Source organism: Andrena cerasifolii, chromosome 2, assembly GCF_050908995.1.
Source record: "Andrena cerasifolii isolate SP2316 chromosome 2, iyAndCera1_principal, whole genome shotgun sequence".
Taxonomy (NCBI): Eukaryota; Metazoa; Arthropoda; class Insecta; order Hymenoptera; family Andrenidae; genus Andrena; species Andrena cerasifolii.
Window position 1 is genome coordinate 12,803,977 of NC_135119.1, and position 15,903 is coordinate 12,819,879.

The 15,903-nt window shown below is 47.8% G+C and overlaps 1 protein-coding gene across 1 annotated transcript in view; it reads right to left on the reverse strand.

The window, feature by feature from the left end:
- Olf413 (DBH like monooxygenase olf413) overlaps positions 1–15,903 on the reverse strand; it is a 194,958-nt gene that overhangs the window by 90,130 nt on the left and 88,925 nt on the right. The window contains exon 2 of the mRNA XM_076830439.1: positions 8,738–9,016. Coding sequence (XP_076686554.1) covers positions 8,738–8,989 — 252 coding nt within the window. The 5' untranslated portion in view covers positions 8,990–9,016. The remainder of the gene's footprint in view (positions 1–8,737; positions 9,017–15,903) is intronic.

Here is a 15,903-nt window from a genome sequence, read left to right on the forward strand (position 1 = left end):
ATGGCAAGGGAAGAGATCCTCGAAAAGGTGAATCGGCATGCGAGGCGTCGCGTCCGACGGGAAACCTCTTACACGGCTTTCCTCTCGTCTCCAACAACGCGGGGGACCTAGGAACACCCGACTTCATTCCAAATGCCATAACACGGGGCTCCTATTCTGATCCGATAAGTAGCTGTGCAGAGTCAATAATGGAATCGACTAACTGAAACCGTTCGTCGCTGAAAAGGTGATCGGAACAGCGCGACTCCACCGCTGGCTCTGTGATATGAAAGAAAAAAGAGGGAACGATCGGGTGCTCCTTTTTCTGTCCCCGCCGGGCTCCAGCGCCAGCGCGATGGAATTATACTAACACTCGGGCGAATCTTATCAATTATTTCCATCTACGGGCATTAAACGGAATCGGTTTTTAAAGCGGTGCCCGGCGCAGAATTTATTGAAACTCCGAGGGACAGGATCCACCTCTCGGAGGAACGTTTTCGTTCCCGCGGCTGCACAGTGCCGCGCAAAGCAAACGATCTAACGATATTAAATGTTGTACCCGAGAGCGGATTGCCTCGATTGTTCCGTTGAAGTTCGCAACCACCGTCAATCCTGGCGACCCGAATAGAACGTCGAGAGAAAAACGGCAAACATCGCCGGCAGCCCGTAATTACTCGTGAAAATTTCATTGAACAAACCCGACCGCCTCGCTTCGAAATCGTCGTATATTTTCACGTCAATCTCCATCCGAGATATCGTTTGCAAGTCGAATTCCGAGGCACTAATCAGCTGGTCGACCAGCTGGTAGAATTGAACGAAGTGCAATTCCTTGCGCAACGGCTAGGTTTGTGAGCAGAGAGGAATATTTCCGTTACGAGCTTCGGTAAACTCGTTAGCTAAATTGTTAGTTAGCCAACGCGTAACAGCCTCGATGCGACCAAATCCGCAAAGTGGATCGTCATTTTCATCCGCTACCGAAACCCCCTCGAAGATGAAATGGCTTCTTCGTCGTTCTAAGGAGTCGAGGATGAAAATGAGAATCTCCGCGTATCGCAAGTGCGCTTGGCATTCGTGGAACACAGATTTCGCCGCGACGAGAATATCATGCAGATGCATGTAAAAGGGTCGGGGCCTCGGCGGCGCGCAGGGTGGGGGACTTTTAAACAGTGTCGCGACACAACATTTACTCGAGCGTGCGTGGTGCGTGTGTATAGGTAACTGCATTTACGCTGAATCCTATTTACGGTGGGTAAAATCGCATTGGGGGGATTCCATGGCAGAAGTGCCTTGGGAATAGCCTCTGCACAGTTATACACCACCCCATCCTCCCCTCCCTGAGCCACCGCGCCACTTGTGCAACGTGGGTGCAGCGCGCAGTGCCGCGTATGCAGATGCACAGCTAGCATTTTTACGCAAGAACGCTGCACACGGCCGCTAAGCACTTTCGCGAGCTTCAGGTGTTTTTATCGTCTCTGGCTGTTTTTCCTTCCCACCGTGGATCTGTTTCTTTTCACCCGGATGCCGTTCGTCGTTGCGTCGCGTAGTCCCCGGGGCTCGTCGGTGATTTTATATGCGGCGTCTCTGTATCTGTCGAAAAACGACTGATAGCTCGCGGGGATTTCGAGCTATGTCGAGGGAAAAAGTATGAATCGTAGTCAGTTGCATGTCCGTCGAAGCCGAACGTGACTACGAGTGCGAAGAAAACAAAGAGGTTCTAGTCGGTGGGATTTGATTCTATCGTTCCAGGATGCTTGGATAGTAGTGAATGGATTTCATAAAAAAAAACTGTACTAAAAAATGGAGAGGTCCGGGACTTTGACGTGCGACTCAATATTAAGTAGTCGCGAAAGGCTAATGCTAGTAATTATAAATTGAATGGGGCCGCTGAGCCGGGCCACTGAATCAGAAGTGATTTAAATTGAAGCGGGATTAACTTTAAATGAGATTCAAATGAAACTGATCCACCCATGGATGGAATACAAATGAAATACGTTTATGTATTTTTTAACACCTCTCTTGTGCTTTGCATCTGGCCGTATATAAGTACTTTGATATCAGGAATGACGGAGTAATGATAGAAAATTAACTCTTCTGCTAAGGGGTTATGCCTAGTCAGGCGGTCGAAAAGAGGCGAATATTTGTGAATTTTTTTTGAAGAAGCGGAAGCGTATATTTTTACAGAACTTTTTGCGCTTAAAAGAGCAACATTTAAAGAACATTTGGTAATTTTTTCGTGGAAAAATATTTAAGTTTATAATAAAATAACAAGCGACATCCAAGAAGCATTTTCAAAAATTTGGTTTTGCGGTGAGCATTACCATTCGGAACCAGATTATCTAAAATCAAAAAACAAAATATATTTCGTTAGTATATTAATGTATCCTCAGGTTGACGAAGAGAATTTTCCGAAATATTAAGTTAAAACAAAATGGCAGCTATTTAAATTTGAAATCCTGATTTTCTCGCGTGATTTTTGCAGGAAAAAATCAGGATTTCAACTTTAAATAGCCGCCATTTTGTTTTAACTTAATATTTCGGAAAATTCTCTCCGGCAACCTGAGGATACATTAATATACTAACGAAATCTTTTTTGTTTTTTGATTTTAGATAATCTGGTTCCGAATGGCAATGTTCATCGCAAAACCAAATTTTTAAAAATGTTTCTTGGATGTCGCTTGTTATTTTATTATAACCGTAAATATTTTTCCACGAAAAAATTACCAAATATTCTTCAAATGTTGCTATTTTAAACGCAACAAGTTCTATAAAAATATACGCTTCCGCTTCTTCAAAAAAAATTCACAAATATTCGCCTCTTTTCGACCGCCTGACTAGGCATAACCCCTTAAATGAAAAAAAAAAACGATTTAAAAGGAAAAACCGAGGAGCTTGCTTGCTAGCTGTTCTGCTTAAAGAGACGTGAATCGATTAAACAGCAACGATCTACGATTGAATATTGCAGATCACCTGATTCTTCCATGATTTATCAAGCCAGCCGACTATTTGTCCGCGTCTCGCGATTCCCCTCGGCCCTATGAATGCCTCGAGTAGTACACTGCGACGTGGCATTACTAAACATATCATTTATTCACGGAACAGTCCGCATGCACGTAGAGCAGAGCAGGTTTGGCCGGTTGTGCACCTCGTACAATAAAGCCCGCCGTGCGTACTGCATGTTTGCGAACATCGAATGGAATTCAACGTGGACACGCGTCCGCAAATATCCGCAAATTCTTTCGAGCCTCTCCTACCGCGGTACCATCGAAAAAACGTTTTTTTCCCCAAGCCCTCTGTTCATTCAATACGCTCGCAATTCCGCGGCTGCGGTCATTGTTTCAGTTTCGACGCGTTGCGTTCTTTTAACTGCCCCCACACTGCACGATATTGTCCGCCGGAAGAATTAATGGCAATCGAGCGATCTTCACGGTATCGCGGGAATAAACTGAGAACTTGAACAGGTTCAGCGATTTATCGTTCAATTCGTACCGTAATATTTCTCCTGGCCCATGCGACTCCCCAGTTATCTAACACACTGTCGCCGTTTAATTCAGACTCAACATCTGACAATCTAAACACGCGCGTTAACCCCGCACAATGACACATATGCTATTTTGAAGTATTACACTCCTCGAATAGAATTACATCGACCGCTGTCTAACTCGGAGGAAGCTATAAGAATCTCGTTTCTATTCAGATGGGAAGATCCTCTATCAGAAATTATTCCACGAAAGTATTCCATGTATAACCGCCCCCGAAATATACGGAAAAATTGTATTCTGTTTCATACATATTACCCTCGTGCACCCACTTCGCCCGGGCTAAACTCTAATTTAAATTCCGATGCGCTTAGATCGGAATAGATTCTGCATGCGGAAACGCGGCACGCCGAAGTATCCGTCGGCTCGAACCCGTTTGGGTAGCGTCCAAAACATAGCCTCTTCGCTTCTCCCTTCATCCCCCCACAAGAGCCCCCGCGCCACCAGCAGAAAGGGCTAGCAGTCTAAAAAATAAAAGAAGAAGGGAATCCCGCGTCGAATTAGGAAATTCGCTATTTGCTCAGCAATCGTCCGAACTGCTCGTTAATGGATTTGCCGGAGCAAGTGTTACGCCAGGCGACGACGACGAGACACGCACCCGCCTCTGTACACCCTGGCAGCATTATCATGTGAACCCCCGGCGGCCGCCTTTTTCAGCCACTTTCCGACTGCAGCGGCGAACCGCCGACAATGCGGGAAAGGAATTTCATTCTGCTCGTTGCTCCTAGTTTTTTTTTCCCTCTCGACTGTGCCTGTCCTGCATTCGGTCCTCCACCGTGATTACATTCGAATCCGGCGCGCGACGAGAGGGAGGGACGCGGGAGTGGGCGCGCAGATACCGAAATTAACTGCACGGGCGCAAGATCTCATTACCATTTCGCTCGAGGCTGGTTTTCGCCACGATCCACTGCCGCCTGTGCAGCTGAAATAATCGCGCATTAGCCGAGCTTTCGCGCGCCCGCCCGCCCAACCGTGCAATACTTTCTTTTAAACCGACAGAGAAACGAGACTAAGGCGGCCAAACCGGGCAACGATTTATCATACTGCATTATTTATCCATATGCCAGCCGCAGCGACGGCACCCGAAGCGTTTTCTCTGCGCGCCCCTCGCCTGGCGGCTCTATATGAGTTGTTAAATATTAACCACCCACCTCTCTGGATCACTTCGCCGAGTGTCTCTACTCTTTCCCCTGTTTCTGTCCCGAACGCTTGCCGTTTGAAATCGCGCATCATGAGTAGTGTTCCTTATCGAGAATGCTTCCTCGAGAATTTCTCGAGAAATTTTATAATTGCTTATTTCTTATTTCTCGAGAAATAGTATAATTTCTATAATAATATCGAATCTTGTGTACCGTGATTTTCTGTTGGAATTCATATAGGTTCTAATGTTATTAATAAGATGTTTTATAAATTGTAGATGTGTTTATACGTTCGCGATTAACTAGTAATAGATTCATTTACGAAAATAAATGAGATTTATAATATTTTTCCTAGACTTAAGTTTCTCGAGAAATTATAGTATTTCTCGAGAAATTATACTATTTCTCGAGAAATCATACTATTTCTCGAGAAATTATACTATTTCTCGAGAAATTATACTATTTCTCGAGAAACTTAAGTCTAGGAAAAATATTATAAATCTCATTTATTTATAACAGTAACAGATTTTGCCACAAAAAAGAAATAGATTCGCTGACGCTACCTTAGACGCATTGTGCTATTTAAAAATAAATTTTAGAACCAAAAAGTAATGCTACGCTTTGTACAAATTTTGTATTAAATAAAAAAATTTACCAATAATATTTAATATCTATTTTTTCATTTACACAAGTTTTGTATAAATTAGACAGGAATAATCATTTAGTTAAAGTTTTCTTGTGTTTTAGATAAATATTATCAACATTATTCCAAAACTATAATTTTTGCAATATTTTTTTCAATTTCTCGAGAATTCTCGAGAATTCTCAAGAAATATGATCTCATTTCTGATTTCTCGAGAAACAAAAAATATGGAGAAATCAGGAACACTAATCATACCGCGTTGCGAATGGTGGCGGTTTACGACGCACGAATATGAAACCCTCCTTTCTTCGAGCTTCCTCGGTTTGTCAAAATCGTTCCCAGTTCCTTTTCCCTCCGCAATTGCGTAATCGTCGTCGTGGGAATGTGGAGTTGACAGAAATCGTTGATAGGCTTAAGAGTAACTAAATCGAGGTTACCCAGAAGTGTGAATGTCGTTCCGTGGTTGCTCGTTCGGAAAGCACTTCGGATAGGAGAGACCTCAAATAGACAGCGAGCCACGGATCCAGCCGTGAGACGACGCGCCGGAACGGAACAGGCAAAGTTAAACGAAGCGAGTAAAAGAATTAGACCAGGAAAATTGAATTCAGCTAACTGAGGCGGAGGGGCGAGGGCCTGCAAGTGGTTGAATACACAGGGAGCCTTGGAGCCTGAACGGGGGAATGTATCGAGCGTACATCTTTAATCAACTTCGATTCGTCTTGTCGGACCCCGCTCCTCTTCCACGTTCGCAATTCACCCGAGCGAGCAATAACGATAACGAAGCTCCCCGTCGAATATACTCTCCATAAACAGGGCGCGAGCAGGTGGCGCGGTCGTAGCAATGACCATTAGAACGGCGGGACTCGGCTGGACGTTCGATTTCAACGTCAACCCCGTTCGTCCATCATTACCATATATTGCAGGAAGCTCGGTTCGTTTGCCACGGTAGTGGAGGGCCTCCAAGGGGGAGGTGGAAGTTAAACCACGCGAATAAAAGAAATCGGGCCGTTGGATTGGAAGCGTGTGCAACGGGGGTGGGTGCAAAACGGGCATCCACGTCCACGAGGACAAGAAATCGAGCGCTAGGAGTCGCCGGGGTCGTTCGGTCGTCTGGCTGCTCTGGACGCCCGCGGCTGTTCTGGTTCTAAGATTACGATCATAACGAAAAACCTTCTCGCTCCCATTGGCCGTCAACTCTCTCTCCAGCCTTCCACCCTCTTCCTTCGCTCGTCCTTCCGTCCACTCTGTCCCATTCTATCCATTCGCGCGATCCACCCTACCTCTTTCTTCCTGGCGTCGCTCTCCGTATGAGAACGTCCGGCGACGGCTGCATCGCATAGAGCATTGCGCGCGGCACGGCATGCATTATGGAACGAGCGGGCAACGATTCTACCGGAAAAATTGCGGACACGCGAGACGGACGCGATCTGCAGCCTGACTACCTACCTACGTAGATATGTACCTAAGTACCACCGACCCACCACTCACGGTAACCCCCGCGCCAGTCCACGGAGAAGATTGCTTTCCTATATTGCATCCCTCTCTCCTCTGTTACGGCTCCTTTCCATTTTAGAAGAAACGACCGAGATCTCTATAACGCGGGCGTAGCCCCGCTCGTACTGAATGATTGCACGCTAGGTAGTAATAAGCGAACCGTTCGCGCGGTCCAATGCGAAACTGCGTCAGCCCAATTCCTTGGGTCGAAGGGACTTTGTTCAAAAATATCTGCAGGGAGTTTAGTCTAAATTGCACGAGTGGGATGATTTAGATGTTAACGAGGTAGGGAGCGACTGGTGTTCTTGAAATCTTTTAAGAGAAAGGTGATCCGTCGATCGAACGCGAGTACCGAATCCATCGCCGGGAAAAGGATATCATCCCGATGATAGCGAGCGCAGCTCGAAATGAACGAGTGAACCGGAGAGCCGGTGGACGAAGAGAAATTATAGACGTGCTCTGCGCGGCAAAGGGGTTAGCGAGCCAGAATTGCTGTCGTTAATCGCGAAAGGTAATCAGAAAAGGAAGAGGATCTGTCAGCCGGCTGACAAGTAACGCAAGCGCGATGCCAAGCGAATTTGTCGTCGCTGGAAAACCGCCGGCCAAGTGGCCCGGCCGTAGCTGATGATGAAACGCCGACGCACGGCGCAGCCGTTGCCAAAGCTGGTTGTAAAAGAAATGTTCAACGACAAACGCGCGAATGAGAGGCGAGGAGTGAGCAACGCGCGCGGTTGCTCGTGTAACGGCTGCTGCCCGTCCCCCCATTTGCGCCACGGGAAAGCCACCAGGAGGAAAACAAAAAGACCGGCATCCATCTCCCTCTCCTGGGCCCAGGATGTTATGAAGAACCGGGTAAAGTGACAACAGCCGCGCAACGCTGATGAAAGGGAGGATAGCCGCGTAATCCTCTCGAGTCCGGTTTTCGAGAAGGGCTCGCGCGTCAACAGATGCGCCGGGGGGGCAACGAGATGTTTTAAATTTAACAACACTCGAAAATAAACCGGCCGCGTCCCGGAGCGACAAGATTCTACGCACGTTCCCTTTGTAAGCCTCTCTTCTAGCGAAATTAAACCGGTTCGAAGCGTTTTCTGGCGTCCCCGTGCCGCGATGTTTGCCTACCGCGCTTTACCAGATGACTTCCACGGATCTGGAAGGCATTTCGAAAGTGCTCGGTTCCGACGAGCCGGAGAGCATCCGGCTGATCCCTACCTTTTAGGTGTTACTTCAGAATGACGACCGAATATTCAGATGACTCTACGGTTAGCACGTACCTGCGCGCCATATTTCTGTCAACGTTGGCGAGGCGAGCCGAAATTCTATCCCTGCCATCGGGGGATGCGATCGGGCGCCGTGAAACACCGTTTCGACAGAAGCAATACATCATACTCGGTGACTGAAAATTGTCCAAGATAATCGTCCCCCGGGAAATAAAACGACAACAAGTGTCGTACAAAATGACGAGCACGCGTAATGACAGGCCGCTGGCTTCAGTTGGCAAGATTGATAACTATCCGATGCACCGATCGAAACGAGGAACCCATTACTTATCTCCGGAAGGACTATCATTATGCGCGCCCCTCCAACCCCCGTGCGCGCCGGTTAGCATTCCTGACGGTCTCCGCAACATTCGACGGAGCAGCCTGGGTCGGTAGCATAAGAGTAATTAGTCGAAGTTATTCCACACGAACGTTCGGGAAAATGAATATGATCTCGATGGAACGGAAGACGGGTGGAAAAACGGTTTTCAATAGCTTCGTCCACGTAGCTACGATAATTAGGTACCTACGTCTCTCTTTTTCTCCTGTTTCGCGCGCGACTACGAGGCTTCGTCTGCGGACGTCGTTATTTCGGTGCATCAAGACCTTCCGAGAAATCGTCGAGAGAAATACGATCGTTTCAGGGGAAATGGGGGCTTTCCTAGAATAACGTCTCTTAAGGACACTTACCTGAAGATGGAGCTGCCCGTTGTTGTCCACCCATCCGATGACCATGTCAGTGCCAACTGTGTCGTCATCGTTCTTGAAGCCCAGGCCCACGTAGCCGAGGGTCTTCACTTGAATCTCGAACGTCACGTCCCTCTCGCCCGGCGTCCATAGAACTAAGAAGTTATTGTCCAGAACAGCGCTGTGCATCCACTCGACGGAGTGGACGTCGCTGGCGAGAAGAAAGAGGACGCAGCACGCGATTACGGTCTTCATCTTTTCGCCTGGTGCGCTTCAAAACATCTGCAATCAGAGAATTGTGGGTTAGATTCACTGACTCCTGCTCCGCGCCTCGATCTACTGTACTGACTCAATACCGACTGCGCATAGAACACAGAAACAGATACAGGTAGAGTCAGAAGTCCAACGTTACAGGATTAAAAAAAGGGGCAAAACATGTCACACGAACACCAGAATCCAGGCATTCTTTGCGCACGCTTCAACGATCCACCGTTGTAGCTTAGCGATCTACAAGCAACCGAGCATGGACCAGCAGCTTCCGCGACGACCACAACCACCGCAATTACAAGTGCTTCGAATCCTTACAAGGTAGAAGGTTCCCCGTGAAAACGACCCATCCCGGCGCTTTTTTCCTCCGCTCGCTGATCTCCGCGTTTAAACGCTAGAACGACCTGTATCGATGCTCGTGTCCTATCAGCATCGAAAACACGAGGCGCCGTAACTCGCGTTTCCACGCCTGCGGCGGATCGTTAGGCTTCTGTTTAGAAGTATTACGCGCCCATAGACGGCCGAGTAATATTTCCCTTCAATATTTTAACGATGCCAGTTCCCCATTAACCGCGCTGCGGACACACGGACGCGGCCACGCGATCCTTTAAAGTGTAAACGACTGGACGCTGGCTACACGGCTGCTTGTTGCCGGCGGCTCGAGCCTTCCTGTTTCGCATGCGACCCGTTTCATAGCGTTTAAGGACGCACCCGTATACACACGCCCGCTATTTCCACTCCTTTCCTACCTAAAACCGTATTAACCTCTTTATCGTATCCCTGCTCGCTCCACTTGTCGCCGAGGGTAACGGTTGCTACCGGGGGAGGATGGAGCAACGGGGTGGCACGTCAGGTAAATTACGCCAGTATTCGAAATTAATATCTAACAAGGGAACACCCCCAACCCACAAATTCAAACAATTATACAACTTTGGTGATGTGCAGGAGATATATAGGTATGTATTACGTAATTTTTGACTGCTCAAATTCACTGTAAGCTGGTAAAATTGATCCCTGGAAATCCGGCTGTTTTCCGAATTTTGTAAGTTACCAAACGGTAGTCCTAAATTAAAAGGAGTAACTTTTCTCGGGAAACTGCTTTTGTATTATTTTACAAAGATAATTTGCATAGGGAATGACTTCAGATAATTTTTAATATTATATTTATTATTTTCTATTTTTTTGTGATTTATTTGATAATACTCTTTTTCGTCCTCGACGAAAATTTGGCTTGAAGAATCAGAATCAGAAGAATAATCACCGTTTCCGACTGATCCATGAGACGGTATTACGATATCTCTGTCATGCGTGGTCCGATTTTATTGAATTTGGTCTTGATCGAAAGCTTATATGCGGTTTACGTCAGAAAAATGCCTTTAAATTTAGAAAATATTGCAGACGTGATGAGATATTAATGAAATAAGTTTCAGGTTAAGCCGCGTATTCACCTGCGCATTCGCCCCGAATGTGCATTCGGCGCGCACCGATTTTTTGCCCGTTCGGAGCTCAGCGCGCGTTCGGCGCGCATTCGGCGCGCGTTCGGGGTTGGGTGAAATTTGCGGCGTCCATTTCATGGTATTGTTCGGACCCGAATGCGCGCTTTGATGGACCGCCAACAAGCGGATCGGCCCGAATGCGCGCCGCGCCCCGAACACGCGCCGAACACCGGACGAGAAAAAAATCGGTGCGCGCCGAATGCACATTCGGGGCGAATGCGCAGGTGAATACGCGGCTTTAGGTTGGAATAGCCGTGCGACGAGTAAATGATAGCGGTAGCGACAGTCGACATATACATGGTGTCTTTCATATACTTGGCGTCGAGACGCTACCGCGTCTCTAGATAGGGTTTTCCTTATTCCAATTTGGAGCTTAGAATAAAAACTTAATTGCGTTTCTCTGTAAAAATAAGAGAAACAACATTTAAAGCTTTTATTCCAGGTATCTTATTTATCTATAACCAGTATTTTTCCCCTTAACAGTCTCGAACCTTCTCTTCCAAATTCTCTCTACCACAATTCCTCGTCATCTCACCAAGCTCGTGCTCTACCGCGCCATCGGTCAGTGGCCTTCGTCAGTAACGCGGCAGATTCAAACTTGAAGAGAAGCGACGACGCAAGTCTACGAGTGTCGTGATTTTCTTTACATATATTTATACTTCCTCTACATATCCCCAAAGTTTCATAATTTTTTTAGTTTCCAGGTGGGAGATCCTCCCTTGTAAGTAATTCCGCTAATCTGATTTTGACGAGCCTAGATACGCTGGGATTCAGTTATTTCGTCAACTGTAGTTGAATGATATCGCAGAAGGATATATGTACACAAAGATACCTAGGTAGTTTCGGAAACAGAAAGATTAATATCGAAAAGTATACAGCGCGTGTATAATAGGATCTGACAATTATTTCAGATTTTAGAAGCACGGACTTTTCCGAATCACAAAGTTAATCACCCTTCGAGCGAGCCAAGCTCGATATTCTAAAAATTGGCGGAGCAGTTCCAGTTAGCTTTGTCCTTAACTATGATTGATGTTAACCTTAATTCGCGATCGGAGCGAAACGATTCGATTACCAAAGACGTCGCGGATATATTCTTGTCCGGCGCTTTGTGGGGTCACGCCGAACCGCCTGCTATCAATTTCACTTTGTTCCACGGGTGTATCGCGTTGCTATCGCGCCGTAGGTCGATGAGTATAACGTAATTGACATCGCGGCTGAATAGATGCGCGGACAAAGGAAAAGCTGTGCAAAAGAGAACGATCGTTGCGCGTTTGGGGGAAGACCGCCGATGCGTTGCGCGGAATGTATGGGCGGCAATCAAGCAAGACGCGAGGGAATTCGAGGGGATGAACGAAAAAGTCAATTTGCGTCCGTGGAGCAAGCGTTCTGCCCGCGCTGGCCCGGCCACGGAACTGCGCATCGCGAGCACAAGGGAAAAAACAACGAAGCCATCGCCGCAACGAAAAACAGAGAAAATTCGTAACTGGTAGATTCGAAATACAGGGGCGAAACGTGCGCGTGGGGAATCGACTCGACTCGAATGTCGGTTAAAGATTCAATGACCGCAGCGCGGCGCGGTGAAACATCATGATAATCCCCGAAACGTTGGACGGTCGAAGGGAGAAAAAGCAGATGGAGGAGCAGGGTAGCCGCTTTTGTTCGCGGCCGTGCAAACATCCGCTGGTAAATCAGCGGGACATCGTTTAAGAGAACTGTCAATTCGAAAGCAATCGAATCGATTAATAGCAACGATCGCGTGACGGTCGAGCGGGCCGATGCAAATTGAGGGGACGTTGCAGTTACCAAGTGTCAGACGAGTGGCACTGGCCATTGAGCTATTCGTTTTGGCCGCGGATGGGTAAGCGGTGAATTAAGCGCTTCACAGAGATCATCGATCGACCAAATGCGCCTCAGTATTTTCCGTGTGCCGGCAGAACGTGAGATCCGACTGGGCCGCCGTGCCCCGTGCAGTTTCCAGTATCCGCAGCCGCGAATTTGCGAGAGGTTTTAATTAATGCCAACAATGGTATACGCGAGGCTTCAAGTAAAGCCTGCAGTATCGACTGGGTGAATCGCTGCGTGACAATTGTAACGGTGGGCTTCGATTTACATCACCGCGTTCATAGGTAGAGTTTTAGGTGTTAATGCATTCTATGGTAGGTACCCGGGGTGTATCCGGGTGCGCGATGGAATCCCTAGCCTCGTGTTCTTTTGTGTTAAAGATATATGAGGAACGTGGAGTTTAAAACGAGGCACAGGTGGCAGGGGAAACTTTATTCCAATCGCAATGCAGTTTTTGAACGGCTACATCGAAACTCGGTCAAGTAACGAAGTAACTTGCCAGGGATATACATGGATTTCTGAAACATAACCGTTCCCGACGCGGTGCAGCGCGCAAACTTCGATCTCAAAGAGCACAAACCTCAAATAAGGTCATACAAATAGTTGGAGTTCGACTAGCAATCAAACTACACCGCGGAAACTGCACGGAGTTTCAAGTATACGTCAGATAATTTCGCGTACATCCGATTCTCGCCAAGTACTTTTTGGGTAGCGCGAAGTTTACATTAACGACGGCAATCCGTTAACCGAATCGGTTGACGCAAGTTTCCCTATTCGCGAAATTCCAAGCGAAATTTCAGCTATTATTAAATCATGGAGCTCTGAAAATCCCTTTCCCTTAACCGCCACTACAAACCGCTGTTTCCCGGTGCGAGGGCTCAGCTTACGTCACAATAATGCGTCAAGCAGAAATTCAAAGAAACTCGTCAAACCCACGTTGAACAGTTTCGCTTACCAAACGAAATCGCATCCGACCGTATCAACCCTCGATCTTAACGACCCCTTGGCTCGCTCGAAAGGGGCACAGACAGTCGGAAGTTCAGTCGTTACCCGGTTCCTCGAACCAGCCCGTATCCGATACACCGAATTTGCGGTACACCCTCTGCTCCGAACGCGGCGAGCCGCTTCTCACCCCGTGCCGCTCGAGGGGTGGGAGCGCGTCTCTCGCTTATGCATGCAGGCCGGGGGCACGCGCGACGTGATTTCGTGGATTTTACGGTGCTAGTAGAGCAACCGCCAATCTGAAAACGATCGATTCAATTAACAGTAACAGCGGTGTAATGCGCGTCGGACGCGAGGTGATGCATCGGCGGGAGCAGCTGTCGCGCGGCAACTCGAATCGCTCGACCGTACGGAGAAGCGTCAACTCGAATTGAGAGGACAGTGGAGGATCCACGAAACGAAAAGGGTGGGCGTGGGTGGGCAGCGGTCGAAAGGTGACACAGAGAGGGCTGGGGTGAAGGGGGATCAGAGAGGGTGACACAGTCGGTGGAGGTGAGGCTGGCTAACACACGACTACCACGGACGGGTTTGATTTGCGGCGTGTCGTTCAGTCGATTGCTCTCAAATTGCGTCCAGCAGCAGTGGCATCAACCTGGAACGTAGCCCCAATACATTGACGCCCCCGAACGACGCGACGCGACGCGACCGAGGGGTGCCTGCCCGCCGGCTTTTCCACCGATGCACGCTCGCGCATCCACCTATTCTCCACTTTCGCGCCCCGCAAAACCAGCTATTCACCTCCTCCCCGTCCCTCTGCCCAAATCCTCCACCCCCCTCCACCCATCTCCTCCCTCCACGCCCCTTTCGTTGGCCACCACTTCACCGGTCAACTCCTCTTAAAGTTAAATAAATCGCCAAGTGCTTGCTAAAGCGTCGAAATCGAAATCACGCGCGGCGATCTCGATCAACCGGTAAACCGAGGGGGTTGCCCGCCGAACCAACCATTGTTTGCGAAGGGGGCTCAGATTCGGACACGAAACGAAATCGTTGCGCTTCTGCATTGATTTTTCTTTCGTGGATGGAGGGTAGTTTTTATTTCGAAGCACTGCTCTTGGGGCCCGTCTATTCGATTCGCTACAGGACACCACCTTTCCCTGATACGTTCTTGGTTGCCTGGAGCTACTACTTATAGGGTCGCGAGAATAAAAAATTCTTCACCTTCGCGTTTGAAATTAAACTTCGAAAAGCGGTCGTTCAACCAGCGCGATCCGAGGGCTGCGAAGAGTCAAGCTGGCACACACGGGGAGGTTTCCACGCGGTCTTCATCCGTCGCCGACAAACCTGCGATCAAAGTCTGCGGCGGATCAAAACTACAAATACCCACTAATATACGACGAAAGTTCACAGATAAATCACGTTGGATAAATCGGTGACAGATAAAAGTGCGTGTTAATGGATGAAAACCGCTGGTTTATCCGCGGATTTCATCGAAACTGTGGATCAGGGCTTGAATAGGTTTCGAAAATAACTGTTTCAAACTGTTATAGTAAAGGTTCTGACTGAAAGAGTTATGAAGAACCTTTATTCGGAATAACCGTTATAAAGAACCTAAATATCGGACTATATAAGTTACGGTTCCTATATAGCTCTATAACTTTTATTTTTTAGGTTCTATAATTTTTTTTTAGGTTCTATATAAGTTACAAAGCGGTTATAGAACCGATTCTTGCAACAATTATAGAACCTAAAAAATAAAAGTTATAGAGCTATATAGGAACCGTAACTGATATGACGTAACTGCACATTAATGTTGAACAACTGTTTTGTCACGCGGTTGAAGTTTGTCACGAGAACCGTGACGGTATAAATCGATCATGGACATGCATCACTAACATGCAGTTAAGCCCGCAGACTTGAAACGCGACGGATGAAGACCGCGGGCAAACCTCCCCGTGTGTGGCCAGCTAATTTTTATAACCGGCTATTAACGCTACGGCTAAACTTGGCGAAAGAAAAGCGAGGAACGTTGTATCGGTACACGAGGAGGTCGCTTGAAAAATCTGACGTTGGTACGCTATAGAGAAAGCTGAAATGTAATTTCTGCGGATGACACCGGAGATAACCGTGACGTGGAATATTACAAAGCTGCCCGCCCCCTCCCGTTCACTTTTAATCCCGGACAAATTCCGACGCTATCGGGAGGTAGTTTAAAACAGTATAGAGGCGGCGTGCTCGTATCGGCTCGGGGGTAGAGGTGGTATCAAGTTTTCGAGGTTGAAAGTTTTAAACGAACCCGTCTGGGTCAACGAACCAACGCGGTGTCGTTCGAACAGCGGCCAACTCGAGACTCATCCATCCATCAACCTGACACCGGGCGTCTTACTCTTTTTTTTCCACGGGGGAGGGGAAAAAGAAAGAGGGAATCATATACCTGCTGACGGCTTGGGGACGTGGCACGCCAATTAACGCCCGTAAAATCATTCGGTGTCGCGTGAGGACGCCAGGAACGCGCCCTAAATTGCCTTCTCTATCATGAGACACACTGAGACCCGGGGTCTAAACGTTTCAACGTTTAAGGCGCGCTGACGTGATGGAACCTAACGACGCGTGCAACGAGAATAC